General features: G+C 42.8%; 1 protein-coding gene and 1 long non-coding RNA gene across 5 annotated transcripts in view; one reads left to right on the top strand and one right to left on the bottom strand.

The window, feature by feature from the left end:
* sdcbp2 (syndecan binding protein (syntenin) 2) overlaps positions 1 to 18,736 on the bottom strand; it is a 66,783-nt gene that overhangs the window by 6,329 nt on the left and 41,718 nt on the right. For all 4 annotated transcript variants that reach the window (XR_013964031.1, XR_013964032.1, XM_080763440.1 and 1 more), the window contains exons 8-9: positions 7,241 to 7,412; positions 5,855 to 5,946 (exon numbers count right to left, since the gene is read on the bottom strand). Coding sequence is in view for 2 of the 4 variants with exons in the window: in XM_080763440.1 (XP_080619566.1) it covers positions 5,855 to 5,946; positions 7,241 to 7,412 (264 nt within the window). In the remaining 2 variants the exon portion in view is untranslated. The remainder of the gene's footprint in view (positions 1 to 5,854; positions 5,947 to 7,240; positions 7,413 to 18,736) is intronic.
* On the top strand, positions 10,381 to 15,508 carry LOC308315461. Its single transcript, XR_013964033.1, has 4 exons — positions 10,381 to 10,416; positions 11,470 to 11,502; positions 11,720 to 11,773; positions 15,406 to 15,508. It is a non-coding gene; the product is annotated as an uncharacterized lncRNA (long non-coding RNA).

The following is an 18,736-nucleotide window of genomic DNA, read 5'->3' as shown; positions in this document are numbered from 1 at the left end:
GATCCCGAGGCCAGTGAGTCGATGCGTTTCCTCCATCTGCGCCTTGGTCTGTTCCCGGGGTCTCCTCCCAGTGGGACGTGCGTTGAGGACCTCCCTAATAGGGAGACGCCCGAGAGGCATCCTAACCCTAACCCTAGAACTAGGGTTTAACTAGAACTAAGATGAGAGAACATATTACTCCAGTTTTGGCTTCACTGCACTGGCTTCCGGTTGTTTTTAGGATTGATTTTACTTGTCTATAAAGCTCTCATTGGTCTCGCACCTTCCTACCTACATGACTGCCTGCCTAAATCTGTCCCAAACCGCCCCCTAAGGTCTTCCACTGCTGGCCTGCTCGCTTTGCCTAATAAAATGGGAACTAAAAAATACGGGGAAGCAGCTTTTTGCTTCTACGGGCCGACGGCATGGAACAAGCTCCCACTGTACCTTCGACAGGCAGCCTCTGTAGTTTAACAAGCTCCCACTGTACCTTCGACAGGCAGCCTCTGTAGTTTAACAAGCTCCCACTGTACCTTCGACAGGCAGCCTCTGTAGTTTAACAAACTCCCACTGTACCTTCGACAGGCAGCCTCTGTAGTTTAACAAACTCCCACTGTACATTCGTCAGGCAGCCTCTGTAGTTTAACAAACTCCCACTGTACCTTCGACAGGCAGCCTCTGTAGACATTTTTAAAGCACAGCTCAAGACCCATTTTAGCGGCAGCGGTGGCCGAACGGTTAGCGGAGCGGTCTTGATACCGGAAGTTCGCATCCCCGGACCGGCACGTTAAAATGACCACCGCTGAAGTTGTTCCCTTGAGCAAGGCATTGAACCCCTATTTGTATTTGTATTTATTTTGTATTTATTTATTCAGCACAGTATAAAAAACAGCATAGTGAACATATAAATATGAGAAGGGTAGGGTGCTAGGCTGAGGCAAAAAAGCCCAAGGGGCTTATACGAGGCCTCTACCTATATAAATTAAAATGAAACATTGTATATGAGATATAGAATATCCAGAAAACATGATTGCAGTATATAAAACATAAACAAATCAAAACAAAAACACAACAAGAACATGATTAGAATTTTTGGTTATTTACATGATTAGAGAAAATAATAGATGATACAAAGAAATATAATTATAATTAGGTGATCTGGTCAATTAAGTGGGTCCTAAACTTATGTTTGAAATTTTTTAATGAAGTAGAATTTGATGAGATTGCTGTATAGGTGTTCCATAGCTGGGCCCCCCTGTATCTGATGGAGAACTGACACAGAGCAGTACGGAACTTTGGGAGATGTAAATGATTTGACTGTCTCGTATTGAAGTGGTGCACATCACTGTTGAACTGAAAAAAGTCTTTACATGGCAAAGGAAATGAAACTGGCTGGAACAATACTTTGAAAATAAAGTTGCAGGTTTGGTATGTATTTAAATTAAAGATTGGTAAAATATTGAGTTGTTTAAAAAGAGGGGCAGAATGAGCAGACCAATCACTGTATGTGGCAATCCTGCAGAATCTTTTTTGCAAAATGTGGAGTTTGTGAAGATGTGTATTATAAGTAGCTCCCCAAATGATATTGCAATATATAAGATATGGATAAATTAAGCTATAATAAAGAGTTGGGAGACAGTTTTGATTAACCAGACTACGGAATTTGCCAATAATGCCAATGGATTTTGATATTTTCTTACAGACATGGGTAATGTGGTTTGTCCAGCTTAGTCTTTCATGGATGATTACACCAAGGAAGGTTGTTGATGTAACCTGAGAAATTGGATCATCTCCTATAGACAGACAGGTGTTAGAATTAGAATACTTTTTATTTTTTGATGTAAATATAATAAAATTGGATTTTTTTATGTTCAGAGATAATTTGTTTAATTTAAACCATTTTGAAATATTTTCAAGATCGTGATTAGCCTTTGCCATTAGAGCTGAGAAATCAGTATGTGAAATAAATAAATTAGTATCATCTGCAAAAAGTACAGGAAACAAGAAGGACAAAGCTGCGGCCAAATCATTAATATAAATCAGAAATAAGAGTGGTCCTAGTATAGACCCCTGGGGGACCCCACATTTTAAGGTTGCACTCTCTGATGATTTACCGTTGATGATAACAAATTGTTGGCGGTTATGAATATAATTTAAAAACCATGTATGAGTGATTCCAGCAAATCCATAGTGTAGTAACTTTTGAAGAAGAATATCATAGTTAACAGTATCAAATGCTTTAGATAAGTCGAGAAAAATTCCTAGAGCGTATTCATTATTATTGAATGCAGTATGAATTTTATCAACTAATTGAAGAATAGCCATTTCTGTAGAATGATTTTTCCTAAATCCATATTGGTGTTTGTACAGTATGTTATGGTCCTGCAGATGTTCGATCATTCTGTTAAAGACTAATTTCTCCAGAATCTTTGAGAAACATGGGAGAACAGAAATAGGGCGGTAGTTACTAAACACACTATGGTCTCCAGATTTGTAGACAGGAACTACTTTGGCAATTTTAAGGTCATTGGGTATTATTCCAGTTTCTAGAGATTTGGTGAAAATATGGGTCAAAGGCTTAACAATTGAATTTCTAGTTTTAATGATTAAGTTAGATCTGACCTCATCATGACCAGCAGCTGAGTCTTTCATGCACATAATTATGTCCATGATTTCCTTCTCTGTAGGAGGTTTGAAGCTCTGAATAGAAGGATGGTGACCTGTCAGAAACTCTGATGGAGACCCGGCTGTGAGACTTATCCTCTCTGATAGAACTGTACCAATATTAACAAAATAATTGTTAAAAGCATATGCAATGTCAGATGGGTCAGAGTAAACTCTATTTTCATCAACAAATTGAGATGGAAGAGTGGCTGTAGCCTTTTTCCTATTTAGAAGCTGGTTGATGACTCTCCAGGTGGTTTTGATGTTATTTGAAGCCTCATTAAATTTGTCTGAAAAGTACTCTTTCTTAGCAGTTCTAATAAGATGGTTGTAATTGTTGCGATATTTCTTATAATTTGCTATATTCATTGGGGATGGATTACAGATAAATTTCTTATACAACTTATTCTTAGCTTTCAGAGACTTGTGGAGATCTGGTGTAAACCAGGGTTTTCTAAATGCACAGACCTTGTTTGCTTTTTTACTGACAAGAGGAAAGCACCTGTTGAATATAGAGTTAAAGTACTTTAAAAATGACTGATATGCTTGTTCAACATCATCATGGGTGTATACATCATCCCATAGGATTTCATCAATCAACTTCTCAAATTGGTCAACATTTCTTTTGTTAAACACTCTAAACCTTAGAACTTCTGCCTCCTGGTGGTTAACTGAGGCTTTTGATGAGAAGTGAAACACAGGATAATGGTCAGATATATCAGAATGAAAGACACCAGATTTCCATACATTATTAAGAGAGTTAGTAAATATGTTGTCAATAAGGGTTGCCGATGAGGAAGTCACTCGAGTAGGTTTAGTAATTAAGGGGTATAAGGAGTTTGCATACAGAGTATTCAAAAATTCTGCAGTGAGTGAAGAGGACTCACTGTTAAATAGATTTATATTGTAATCGCCCAAGAGGAAACATACTTTACCTTCTCGGTTAATTTTGTCTAGTACACATGTAAGACTAGAATTGAAATGTGCAATGTTTGAGTCTGGGGGCTTGTATATGCAGCCTATGACAACATGCTTACCATCAAAAATGTCACAAGAGGGTATTTCAAGAAACAGTGATTCAACATCATGACTCTCAGAGTTGAGTGCTAGATCATCTCTATGTTTGAATTGATATTTATTGTGTAGGTATATGGATACACCTCCACCAGATTTAGCCATTCTACAATGGTGTAGAGCATTATAATTTGGAATGTCAAAGACAGATGTCAACTCATCAGTCAACCAGGTTTCAGAAAATGCTAAGACTGAAAATTCATGATTTAACAAAGACAAAAAATGAAAAAGTGCCTCATGGTTTTTTGAGAGACTACGGATATTTAAGTGAAAAGTAGAGAACTGCTTTGTTTGGGGCTTTGGAATCTCAAGTAGTAGACTATGAAATTGATCGATACTAAAATAGTCACAAGATAGTGACTCAGGAGTTAAGGAGCTAAAGAAGTTTGAATCAGGATCAAGGGGGTCCATAAATTTAGAGTCACTACGTAGGCTCAGATCAAAAGGATTGAAATACATAGGACTTGAGTCAGTTATTAACCTAAACTTGCATTTTAAATCCTCAACCAATCCAACATCATCAATATCATGATATGGGAAAATGGAGATACACTCAGAACAAGTCCAAGAGCTCCATTCATTCATTTCATGTGCATTAATAGGTGTGCATCTCAGATGGTAAAACTCTGTACAGCAGGTACAACAAACAGTAGGGTTAGAGAGGATATTATGGCAGTGATGACAGTGAGAGCTGTCCATTATAGAGTGTGAGATATGTAATGTATCATGTGCAAGGGTTAAAATCACTGGCATTTCCAGTTCACCTAGACATCAGGTGCAGGTTTCTGAGATGGTGGGTGGACAATGAGTTTGTCATACCGCAGGTAGGCAATGTCGCCCTTCTCCCTGGCAGCCCACATAGCTGGAAGGAGATCTTTTCGCTTCAGTCGAACAGCTTCAGAAAAATCTTCATTTATGTAGACATTTGAACCTTGTAGGTTCTTGGCTTTGCTGAGCACCTCCAGTTTGTCCTTATAGCGCAGAAACTTGACAACAATGGGCCTGGGCCTGGTGGAAGATGGAGAAGGTTTTCCAGTCCTGTGGGCCCGCTCCAGCTCAATGTTGCGGCTGTCCAGCTTTAGCTTCTCTGACAGCAGCTTCTTCACTTTTACCTCAGAATCAGACCATTTCTCACCCTCTGACTCTTTAATGCCATCTATAATGATATTGTTTCTTCTTGATTGACTTTCCATATAATCAAGTTTATCTTTAAGTGGGATAAGACTTTTACTGACCGATTCCACATCATTTTTCGTCTCCTTGAAGGCATTTTCCCACGTCTTACAATAGTCTTTAAAATCTTGAAGTTCTTTTTGAGTGAATTCCAGACTAGCCTTGAGGTCAAAGACTTCAGACATCAGCTCCCCAACCTTTTTGTCTGAGGAGTTGACAAGGATCTCAACACAGGATTTGAAGCTTTTCTCCTGTTGCTCTAAAAGAGCTTTATAGAAATCCTTTTGCTGGTCAAGCAATTCACGCACCTGAGCCATGGAAACGGCCTCCTCAGGGTTCTCAGTCTGTTTTCTTGGTGGCATGACAATAGTTGGCTTGTCCAGGTAGCAAACAAAACCAGCTCAAATGTTTGTAGAAGCTGGGCCTCTGAGTATAGGCTGACTCAGGAAAGCAGAGAAGTAGGCCGAAGAGGATCCACCAAATATCATAAGTCACTAAAAACATCCAGAACTTTTGACTACTAGTCCACTTAGATTAACTATAGGGTGTCAAGTAGCACTTGAAATTAAAGACTTTGAAGACTTAGAAAAGCAGAATAATAGGTAAAACAAGTTGAGGTATCAGGAGCTCAAACAACCAGCTGCCAACAGGAAGTCAGGTCTCAGGTCTCAGGTCTCACTGTGTTGCAGCGAAATGCAAATGCATCCTTGAGTGAACTGTGAACATGAAATGTTCTATGAGCAGGGCCTGGCTGTAAACAAGCATCTCGAGCTTAGTCCAGCCCTTTTATCACTAAGGGCTTTATCACCTAATCAAAAAAATATATATATATATATTTATTGGTTTTGAAAATAAATATTTGTACATTTAAAAACTGTGTACATTGGATTTACTAGTCTAGTTGGTTAATGCCCTATAACTAACCCGAGCCGCGCTGCCCTCTAGTGGTGAACTGTAGCCTCACCTCTTGATCATGTGCTCGTAGATGAACTTGGGCATGATGGTGATGGTCATGGTAGTGGGGGAGGTGCTCAGGATGTCCTTGATTTGAGAATCCTGTTAAGGGGAGGGACGGGGTGGCGAGGACAGGGGGGGGGGGGGGGGGGGGCAGGGGTACAGACAATTAAGAGAAGCTCAAACATCTGCTATGTTTATGTGCTGTATCAACAACTGTTATTAACCCATTTTGACCTGAGATCAGATTCTAAAAATGTCTGTTTGAAAATTACAGTTTTCTGAAAAAGCTATGTTTCTGTCAGTGGTTCTTCGATTTTTCAGAAATAGCAGACCTACAAGCTCGTAGCGCGCCACCGATCTGCTATTTTTCAATAGCTAAAGCATAACATAATGCTAACACCAAAAGGGGTTCCCGCCCAGAATGGGTTAATTAATACGTTTGTATCCAATACTGACAATGTTGGCCTCTTTAAATGTCACTCATTTCCAAAGTGTCATAATGATGTCATAATTACATAGAATTCCTAATTCCTAACATTACTTGTGAACAATTAGAAAAATATATGTCTGATGTGTGCAGAATTTAAATATATGTCTGATGTGTGCAGCGTTAATTTCGTCAACTAAAACAACGACGAAGAATCGACTACCGATTTTCCAATGACAAAAACGAAATAAAGACTAAGGTTTAAGGTTATAGTATGGACTATAATTCATTGGGAAGGTTATGATATTATAAGTTAAGGGTAAACCCTCAACGATGCCAAAAGAGACAACATGAAGCATATCGTTGCTGTCAGGAGGAAAACTCATTATATAACTACATTGTTGAGGTTTTGATTTTCTTTGTGTCTGCGTGTTGTTTTGAAAATATTGAACCGATGGAAAGTAGTAAAACATGCATTGGACAAAACCCACCTAACTCTATTGGACCTTCAAACTGTCTCCTAAAACAGCTAACTCCACCACCTCTGTCCTTTACACGCAAGTAATTGACAATATCTAAAGTCACAACACCAACAACTTTGATGAGGCAGCATTGCATTGTTAAAAAATATTACGTTTTCTTCATTTCTTTAACCCGTTCTGACCTGAGATCAGATTCTAAAAATGTCCTCTACATCCTGACAGTTTTCTGAAAAAGCTATGTTTCTATGTCAGTCGTTCTTCGATTTAAAAAAAAATAGCAGATCTACAAGCTCATAGCGCGCCACTCGGTGGCGCGCTATGAGCTTGTAGATCTGCTATTTTTCAATAGCTAAAGCATAACCTAATGCTAACACCAAAAGGGGTTCCCGCCCAAAATGGGTTAAAAACGTATATTTTTCATTTTGGAGTTACGAGACTTCCTCCGGACAGCAAAATGACATTCCCAAAAGGAGGCCGAGCGTACCTTGAGTCCGATGACGTTCTGCCCGTTGATCTCACAGATGTAGTGGTCGGTCAGCATGCCGTTGCGCGCGGCGGAGCCTTCCTTCACCAGAGACGTGATCTTCCCAGACTTGTAGATGAAGCCCACGTGTCCTGAGCTGTCCTTGTGCATGGTGATGGTCCTCTGGAACGGCCTGGAGGGACAGAGGGACAGAGAGGGACATGTTTAGGGTGATGGAACGGCCTGGACGGAGCAGAGGGACACAGAGGGACATGTTTAGGGTGATGGAACGGCCTGGACGGAGCAGAGGGACACAGAGGGACATGTTTAGGGTGATGGAACGGCCTGGACGGAGCAGAGGGACACAGAGGGACATGTTTAGGGTGATGGAACGGCCTGGACGGAGCAGAGAGGGACAAAGAGGGACATGTTTAGGGTGATGGAACGGCCTGGACGGAGCAGAGGGACATGTTTAGGGTGATGGAACGGCCTGGACGGAGCAGAGGGACAGAGAGGGACATGTTTAGGGTGATGGAACGGCCTGGACGGAGCAGAGGGACAGAGAGGGACATGTTTAGGGTGATGGAACGGCCTGGACGGAGCAGAGGGACAGAGAGGGACATGTTTAGGGTGATGGAACGGCCTGGACGGAGCAGAGGGACAGAGAGGGACATGTTTAGGGTGATGGAACGGCCTGGACGGAGCAGAGGGACAGAGAGGGACATGTTTAGGGTGATGGAACGGCCTGGACGGAGCAGAGGGACAGAGAGGGACATGTTTAGGGTGATGGAACGGCCTGGACGGAGCAGAGGGACAGAGAGGGACATGTTTAGGGTGATGGAACGGCCTGGACGGAGCAGAGGGACAGAGAGGGACATGTTTAGGGTGATGGAACGGCCTGGACGGAGCAGAGGGACAGAGAGGGACATGTTTAGGGTGATGGAACGGCCTGGACGGAGCAGAGGGACAGAGAGGGACATGTTTAGGGTGATGGAACGGCCTGGACGGAGCAGAGGGACAGAGAGGGACATGTTTAGGGTGATGGAACGGCCTGGACGGAGCAGAGGGACACAGAGAGGGACATGTTTAGGGTGATGGAACGGCCTGGACGGAGCAGAGAGGGACACAGAGGGACATGTTTAGGGTGATGGAACGGCCTGGACGGAGCAGAGGGACAGAGAGGGACATGTTTAGGGTGATGGAACGGCCTGGACGGAGCAGAGGGACACAGAGGGACATGTTTAGGGTGATGGAACGGCCTGGACGGAGCAGAGGGACAGAGAGGGACATGTTTAGGGTGATGGAACGGCCTGGACGGAGCAGAGGGACAGAGAGGGACATGTTTAGGGTGATGGAACGGCCTGGACGGAGCAGAGGGACACACAGAGGGACATGTTTAGGGTGATGGAACGGCCTGGACGGAGCAGAGGGACAGAGAGGGACATGTTTAGGGTGATGGAACGGCCTGGACGGAGCAGAGGGACAGAGAGGGACATGTTTAGGGTGATGGAACGGCCTGGACGGAGCAGAGGGACAGAGAGGGACATGTTTAGGGTGATGGAACGGCCTGGACGGAGCAGAGAGGGACAGAGAGGGACATGTTTAGGGTGATGGAACGGCCTGGACGGAGCAGAGGGACAGAGAGGGACATGTTTAGGGTGATGGAACGGCCTGGACGGAGCAGAGGGACACAGAGGGACATGTTTAGGGTGATGGAACGGCCTGGACGGAGCAGAGGGACACAGAGGGACATGTTTAGGGTGATGGAACGGCCTGGACGGAGCAGAGGGACACAGAGGGACATGTTTAGGGTGATGGAACGGCCTGGACGGAGCAGAGGGACACAGAGGGACATGTTTAGGGTGATGGAACGGCCTGGACGGAGCAGAGGGACACAGAGGGACATGTTTAGGGTGATGGAACGGCCTGGACGGAGCAGAGGGACACAGAGGGACATGTTTAGGGTGATGGAACGGCCTGGACGGAGCAGAGGGACAGAGAGGGACATGTTTAGGGTGATGGAACGGCCTGGACGGAGCAGAGGGACATGTTTAGGGTGATGGAACGGCCTGGACGGAGCAGAGGGACACAGAGGGACATGTTTAGGGTGATGGAACGGCCTGGACGGAGCAGAGGGACACAGAGGGACATGTTTAGGGTGATGGAACGGCCTGGACGGAGCAGAGGGACACAGAGGGACATGTTTAGGGTGATGGAACGGCCTGGACGGAGCAGAGGGACAGAGAGGGACATGTTTAGGGTGATGGAACGGCCTGGACGGAGCAGAGGGACACAGAGGGACATGTTTAGGGTGATGGAACGGCCTGGACGGAGCAGAGGGACAGAGAGGGACATGTTTAGGGTGATGGAACGGCCTGGACGGAGCAGAGGGACATGTTTAGGGTGATGGAACGGCCTGGACGGAGCAGAGGGACACAGAGGGACATGTTTAGGGTGATGGAACGGCCTGGACGGAGCAGAGGGACACAGAGGGACATGTTTAGGGTGATGGAACGGCCTGGACGGAGCAGAGGGACACAGAGGGACATGTTTAGGGTGATGGAACGGCCTGGACGGAGCAGAGGGACAGAGAGGGACATGTTTAGGGTGATGGAACGGCCTGGACGGAGCAGAGGGACACAGAGGGACATGTTTAGGGTGATGGAACGGCCTGGACGGAGCAGAGGGACACAGAGGGACATGTTTAGGGTGATGGAACGGCCTGGACGGAGCAGAGGGACAGAGAGGGACATGTTTAGGGTGATGGAACGGCCTGGACGGAGCAGAGGGACACAGAGGGACATGTTTAGGGTGATGGAACGGCCTGGACGGAGCAGAGGGACACAGAGGGACATGTTTAGGGTGATGGTGAGCTTGCAATGGGAATTAAGGGTCCCACTATCAGTAAGTAAACAACATCAGGAAGAAGCAGGACTCAACCATCGGGTTTCGAACTCCATTCTTTCATTGTACCATTGAACCAAGTTGTGAATTATTGAAGCCATTTTTGTGCAAATACTTGTACTCTGTAGCACTTTTATGATTTGCCTCAAATTATGTTTGTATTATTATTATTATTATTGTTAGAATTGAATATTAGAAAGTCAAGTGAATTCATTTGTGGAGGTACGTCTCTCATGCTGCTGTTGTCTCTTCTGAATCAGGGACAGAAAGGTGAACCAGGAGATATTGCCGATGTAAGTATGACTGTTTCATCAATAAATTAATCAGCATTCTATGCTGGGGCAAACATCAGGCGAAGACAATGCTCATACAGTATATTCACTTAAAAACATTTATTTTATACTTATGCTACAGTACATTACATCACGTTATGCTCCTTTTGTTTTCATGCCGCAGTGTCACATTTTTTATTGCTATTTTTATGCGTATTATTTTCTGCTATGCATTATGTCCTGGCAGACCTTTTTATGCACATTAAAATAACAGATTTAAAGCAGCTGTAGCTGCTAAACTCTGAATGTACAACCTTAACATTCGTTAATGGGTTAATTTAGGCCAATTTCTCATTTCATTCCCATGTCTTTATGTTTCATTGTACAATGGTGTGGAAATAGAAGATCTATAAGCTTGCAACGCGTCACATCCACAACACATGGCAAGCTTATAGATCTAATATCTTTGGGTACCGGTAGCCTTATTTCTGATAAGGGCTTAGCTGGAAGAAGAAACCCTGCATTCCTTAGACATAATCAAGCCACACAAATCCTCCTAATACCCATTAACCCATTCTGAACGGGATCCCATTTTGGTGTTAGCATCATGTTATGCTTTAGCTATTGAAAAATAGCAGATCTACAAGCTCATAGCGCGCCACCGAGTGGCGCGCTACGAGCTTGTAGGTCTGCTATTTTTGAAAAATCGAAGAACGACTGAACATTTTTAGAATCTGATCTCAGGTCAGAATGGGGTTAATCAGACCAGTGTGTGTCCAGTGGAAACCTCGTATGAATCTGATCTCAGGTCAGAATGGGTTAGTTACTTTCTTGTGAGTCTCCTGCACGGCCTGTGAACAAAGCCCTACCTAATGGAGCTGATGTTTTGATCTAAACTCATCCTGTCAAATTGACATCCGCGTCACGCTGCGCTTTTTCCTTTACTTTTCACTGGAAGAGAAGAAATGTCCTTGAATGAATGAATGTTCAAAAGCCTGACGTGATTTTAGTCTTTTATATCAGCCCCTCAAAACAATTGATCTAAGTCTTCTTTTTTTCTCCTCCCTTGTGTAGGTTGTAGGACCTAGAGGACCAGGAGGCCCAATGGTAATTATTAATCACAACTATTTTTTACTATCATGACACTTTCTTTGTGATTTTGGACAGATTGCCTATTATCTCACGGCTGGATGCATCTTCCACAACTCATACCTGGGCTGTGTGAAGTACTTCAATGATGCGCCATGTATTTTATTCTGAGTAGCAGGTTTATATAAATTATTATTATCTGTCTGAGACAACATTTGTTTTGTGTTTTTGTTAGGGGCCCTCAGGAGAGCAGGGAGGACGCGGAGAAGCCGGCGCAAAGGGTGATAAGGTGAGGAACAAACGACACAAGTAATTCACCTTTTTTCCCAAATGTATTCATTTGGTAACCATGTGGACCACTTGGTCAGGGGTCCACATGGACTCTTATTAAGGGACCAAGAAGCCCCAAGGGGCTTCTTGGTCCCTTATTGTATTTGTCTGTTTTTTTTCTTTTTCTTCTTCTTCTTTAGCCAAAAATAGCAGTTCTGGCTTAACCGCGCAGTCGGTTTTAATGAAACTTGGCAATATGGTAGAGGGCTGTGCCAAACAGTGCCGGACAACTTTCGTGTTCTGACTTTTGACCTCTGACCTTTAGATCACCCACCATTCTGAATTATTATGAAAAACAGTTCAAATCTATCTACTCCCGGGATCTTTGTACAATTTGTAGGTTTTATGGGCAAATTAAAATTGCAGTTTTATGAACATTCTTCTTTGCCCGTCATACATACCCGTTATACATGCAGCGTCACATGTTTATGAAACTTTACAGTATGGTAGAGGGTCATGCGTGAAATGTTCTACACACAATCTCTGGACCATTACCTGAAATCGCAGTTGAACAGAGGTTTGTACGTGAACAAACATATAGCAGCAAGCAACAGGCACTCTGTATGTTTGGGATTCGAACAGCTGCAATACCACTGGGTGATCTAAAGTGGCACTGTTGAGCAGCCTAAAAAGGCTTATTGCTTGGTCCCGTCTTATCACTGCTTGCAGCTATATTGGGTCTTTACATTTGAGAGTTAAATAAACACTGGGTTGCAGTTTTTTTTACGTATACCAGGTTTAATGTTTGTCTTTAGCTAAAGTTTGTTTAGTAAACTCATTGACAGTAAATGGAAAATGTACATCATACTGTGTTGTTTACGTCATATTGTCTCTTTATTGTTAATGGCGTTTAATGTTTGTGTTGGCACCGTTTGTTTTACATCTCCATTACATCACCTAATCAACACGAGTTAGACTTTAATATATTAGCGCCCCTCACTTCACACAGGTGTGATTTTAACTTTTTGCGTCACAAAAGCATCAAAAGTAGCAGATCTACAAGCTTTATAACGTGACGCGAAGTGACATGTTTTGAGATTTTGTAGATCTGCTGCTTTTGATATTTTTTAAATTTGAAACAGCGCCATCTGTTGGAGGGCTCTTGCCTGCATTTTCAACAGGGAGCACCTTTATTGAAAGCCAGTTTGACCGGAACAGCAGCAGCTTTACCTCTTCATTAAATATTAACAAGTTACAACTATTTCATGAAGAACAATTCTACCTTCTCACAACTAGCAGTTCTCATTCTGTTATTAAGTGACTCTCTCACTCGGCATATTAATTTGGATTTGAGATTTGCAATGCCTTTGATGTGAGGATTGGAGATGCACTGCTTATTTAATCTGTCAAAATACTTAATATTAACATTGACTTTATCTTGTTGGATTCATTCCACATACATAATGCTTCATATTATACAACCACCACGGAATCGATTTAATTAGGCCAATATCAAAACAAGGGGCAAAATGATCGATCAATCGATCGCTTTGTAACTCCAAGTAAGTTTCATTCATTGTAGTTTGTGTAGTTTATGGCTTTGATCTGAAATTATAGTTGATGCAGACACATGGTAATCCACACGGCAGTAGAAAACACAAGGTTAATAAATAATACTGATCCATGCCAGGCTGCCCAGAATTACGTTTTTGGTTGTGGTGGTGATGTCATGATGATTTGGTCTAGGACCATACTGTATGCACGCCAGCCATATTGGCATGACATTAACCATTGAAGGCTCTGTTCCATTTAGTTTAACAGAGCTTTTCCAGTGAGCCGGCATTCACAATATCAGTACCCTGACTCATTTTTGACCAAAATGGAACACAACCTTAATTAGTATCATTGGTAAGACCTATAGTAACATACAGTCCAATTTCATGTCAATATGGCTACCGTGCCCGTGCGTAGGACCTGTTGGTTTGAGCCACATTCACCATGGAGGATTCAAACTAAACATTTTTCCATTGAACTCAATGGGCTGCAAAATAGTCTGTCTGGTTCTGATAACTATTAATACATATTATATCTGTAAAAAAAAGCATCCTCAAATTCAGCCGGTTAGAACTGGATCAGTTTAATATTGAAACCCATCATATCATTATCTAATATACAAAGAATGTTCTATCATTATTCAATGTTGAAACAATAGATTCACCAACATCTATCAATGGTTCCCACAACTTTTAGCTCAGGAACCAAACTAGTAAAAAATAGCAGATCTACAAGCTCACAATGCAGTTCCCTAGTTCCTAAACACTTTCAATTGAAAAGTGAAAGTATTTTTGAAATTATAATTTATGACAAAATATATATAGGAAACAAAAAATAGAGGGATATTCACTCGGGAACCACGGAAATGGATCTGCGACGCGCAAATGGGTCCCGACTCCCGACCCACCGTTTGCGGAAGTGCAACCGAGCGCGGAGCACTCAATGTTAAACCCAAGCTGTGTTACGGATGATACTAATGAAGGCTCTGTTCCATTCTGGTCAAACAGAGTCAGGGTACTGTCTCCCACACAGTAGATACTAATGAAGGCTCTGTTCCATTCTGGTCAAACAGAGTCAGGGTACTGTCTCCCACACAGTAGATACTAATGAAGGCTCTGTTCCATTCTGGTCAAACAGAGTCAGGGTACTGTCTCCCACACAGTAGATACTAATGAAGGCTCTGTTCCATTCTGGTCAAACAGAGTCAGGGTACTGTCTCCCACACAGTAGATACTAATGAAGGCTCTGTTCCATTCTGGTCAAACAGAGTCAGGGTACTGTCTCCCACACAGTAGATACTAATGAAGGCTCTGTTCCATTCTGGTCAAACAGAGTCAGGGTACTGTCTCCCACACAGTAGATACTAATGAAGGCTCTGTTCCATTCTGGTCAAACAGAGTCAGGGTACTGTCTCCCACACAGTAGATACTAATGAAGGCTCTGTTCCATTCTGGTCAAACAGAGTCAGGGTACTGTCTCCCACACAGTAGATACTAATGAAGGCTCTGTTCCATTCTGGTCAAACAGAGTCAGGGTACTGTCTCCCACACAGTAGATACTAATGAAGGCTCTGTTCCATTCTGGTCAAACAGAGTCAGGGTACTGTCTCCCACACAGTAGAGTCACGGAGATGCATTATCATTTCCACCCGGCAGCTGTTTAAAAAACAGGAACTGACTCCTGCTCTTAGCTGCATCTTGCATCCTCGTGACGCGACTGTCTGGGAGTACGGTCTGCATGTCGGTTCACTGGAAACACTATTGTGTCCTTGACCTTGAGTGGGTTCCAAATGGCTCCGCACGGGTTTCCATTTGTACACATAATTGCAATTCTTTGAGATAATCACAATTTATTTTCTCATCACTTCCATGTTGAAAAGAAAACACACCCCGTCACGATGTTAGCTTGTAGATCAGCTTTTCCGACTATTCATGTTTTGTTCTATTAACAAAGTATAATACTATTAAGTTATTCGTCACTCTGCCCTGTTGTTTACAGAACCTGAAAGCCAAACAGAAATTTAATTTTTATTCACAATATATATTCCAATGTTGTTCAACAATGTCAAGCCTCAACGTCTTGCTCTCTTTTCCCTAGGGAAATATTGGACCTCGAGGCAGAGATGGTGAGCCCGGCACCCCGGGGAACCCAGGACCCCACGGACCAGCAGGACCCCCTGGAACCCCAGGACTTGGAGGGGTGAGTCAGTAGTTTTAGGGACAGGAAGCACAAAAACATTCTTCTCCAGTTTTCTGAAATAAATATTTTCACGATTTTAGCTAAACCATAACATAATGTTTAAAAATACCAAAAGGGGTTCCCACCCGAAATGGTTTAAACAACATTCGGAAGCAAGCCCAAAATAAGCGACTATACACTGTTTTTCGAAAAGATCCCCCCCAAAATACAACCCACAACAACCCATATTTACAAGCGACGTTACAGAAAAAACAATCCCAAAGTTTCTGCTACTATGGACAGAGTTGTTTATAACGGATTGTTACATTTTAGCTAAGAAATATAATCTATGCACGTCGCTCTAATCATTTATAGCACAGTTAGTTTAAAACATTATCAATATTCCCTTCTTCCATACAATACTCAGTTACAACACTGATGTAGAGAGTTTAGTTCAGCAGCAGATTCTGGTTGGCTGTGCTCTGTCTAGACGCCACACAGCAGCAGATTCTGGTTGGCTGTGCTCTGTCTAGACGCCACACAGCAGCAGATTCTGGTTGGCTGCCAAGTCTGTCTAGTCACTACACAGAAGCAGCTTCTGGTTGGCTGTCGCTCTGTCTAGTCACTACACAGTAGTGTTGGGAGCCCCTCGAAAACGAGATGGTACATCTCAAGGGGTCTTTTTCCTAATAAAGAAAATTTAATCATCACACAGAAGCAGCTTCTGGTTGGCTGTCGCTCTGTTTAGTCGTTTTAGTTTGCTTTGCTGGTGTGAATTATTTGGCGTAAGTAGGATTTCATTAACCACATGGAAAGATGTTATCAAATCCGTTCATAGGGAACGAATAGCTATGAATAGGTGGCTAAATCTATAAGAAGTGTCAAGAAAACCTATTCAGCTGACCTATTAGATCCATTTGGTTAGGACATTTGCTACGGCCCAAATATCTCATGTGATGAAAAAGATAAATAATACATCCTTAATTGTACTAGGAAATTGGAGATTATGTTAAACAAACAATTGAATCATGTTTATTGTGGTAGAGAATGATTCAGTTACCATGAAAACAGTGATTAAGTTAATATTGTTCTTTGTTGAAATGTAATGCCACACTAGGACACTTTGGGTCAACCAGGGGACCGGTAAACCTCTTAAACTGTGTCCCGTTAAAGTGATTAACGGGACTCCCAGGAGTCCCAGCCAGGGTCTATCCTTGTCTCCTCTAATTTTGCACCAAATCAATTTGCTGAAAATCGATCTATTTCTGCCAAATGTTCACCTATTTTTGCTGGATTCATGCATACTCGGGAGAATTTAAAAGTCCACAGCCAAATACAAATAAATTTGACATGGAAAAAGTTTGAGAATCGCACTGAACTAAACTATATTGAGCCAATCTGTGAAGCTTATGGATTTGGGGTTGGCCAATCAGGGAAGCCGACACAGAAATAGACAGAGACAAACATTTGTTGATTTTCGATTCTGGACAACCACCGGTCGGAAGCGAATTCCCACTCGGCACAAAACATCCCTGGGTCATCTGGGCATGACGCTAGTATGACTTACCCCAATCTAACCCTCGATGCTGAGTGCCAAGCAGGGAGGCATTTGTAGTCTTTGGTATGACCCGGCCGGGTCTGGAGAGAGACTAGCGTCTCTCTCCAGAGCTTCCCTCCGAACTTTTTTTCACACATCCCCAACACATATATATATATTTTTTTTTTAAATATGTTTTTTATCCCACGATTTTGTAACCCATTTTTCACCCCTGTGTCAATCATCTAATGTGATCTTGGGCTCTACACACCCTCCGCCAACCTGGGGAGAGCAACGGACTTGAACTCATGCTTCCTTCATGCCTGAGTGTCCAAGTTGCTCCTTTACACCTGACAGGGGGGAGTTTCCCTGGTTGGACGTAGCGCGCGGAAGGAACACGTTATTCCAACCAGTTCCTTTCCCCTCCATCAGGCTGGCCAGGGGGAGGCAATTTAGAGACCAGGATTACTTTTTTGTTCGTTTGTTGTTTTTGTGAGGGTACCTACCCTAGGGGACACGGGGAGAACATGTGAGGGTACCTACCCTAGGGGACACGGGGAGAACATGTGAGGGTACCTACCCTAGGGGACACGGGGAGAACATGTGAGGGTACCTACCCTAGGGGACACGGGGAGAACATGTGAGGGTACCTACCCTAGGGGACAAGGGGAGAACATGTGAGGGTACCTACCCTAGGGGACACGGGGAGAACATGTGAGGGTACCTACCCTAGGGGACACGGGGAGAACATGTGAGGGTACCTACCCTAGGGGACACGGGGAGAACATGTGAGGGTACCTACCCTAGGGGACACGGGGAGAACATGTGAGGGTACCTACCCTAGGGGACACGGGGAGAACATGTGAGGGTACCTACCCTAGGGGACACGGGGAGAACATGTGAGGGTACCTACTCTAAGGGGACACGGGGAGAACATGTGAGGGTACCTACTCTAAGGGGACACGGGGAGAACATGCAAACTCCACACAGAACAACACATATTGTATACTTTCAGCAGTGTACAGAGTTCCAGGAGTAACAAGAGATGGTCATTCCTTAAATGGACTCTATTCTATAGTTAACTCACACAGTTTGAAATAGGTTCACATGAGTCAGCGGTCTCTAATGAGTTTGTCAGTGAAGAACAGGTGGTAATTAGAGTGTTAAGTATCATCTACTAGTATAGGCTTATTAGGCTACATTAAATGAATCAATACCATAGTGTTTATACTAGTAGGCTACATTAAATGAATCAATACCATAGTGTTTATACTAGTAGGCTACATTAAATGAATCAATACCATAGTGTTTATACTAGTAGGCTACATTAAATGAATCAATACCAAAGTGTTTATACTAGTAGGCTACATTAAATGAATCAATACCATAGTGTTTATACTAGTAGGCTACATTAAATGAATCAATACCATAGTGTTTATACTAGTAGGCTACATTAAATGAATCAATACCATAGTGTTTATACTAGTAGGCTACATTAAATGAATCAATACCATAGTGTTTATACTAGTAGGCTACATTAAATGAATCAATACCATAGTGTTTATACTAGTAGGCTACATTAAATGAATCAATACCATAGTGTTTATACTAGTAGGCTACATTAAATGAATCAATACCATAGTGTTTATACTAGTAGGCTACATTAAATGAATCAATACCATAGTGTTTATACTAGTAGGCTACATTAAATGA

The sequence above is a fragment of the Protomyctophum bolini genome (assembly GCF_963924005.1).
Source record: "Protomyctophum bolini genome assembly, chromosome: 5".
Classification (NCBI taxonomy): Eukaryota; Metazoa; Chordata; class Actinopteri; order Myctophiformes; family Myctophidae; genus Protomyctophum; species Protomyctophum bolini.
The sequence above is the reverse complement of the archived record's forward strand: the minus strand, read 5'-3'. Positions and strand labels throughout refer to the sequence as shown.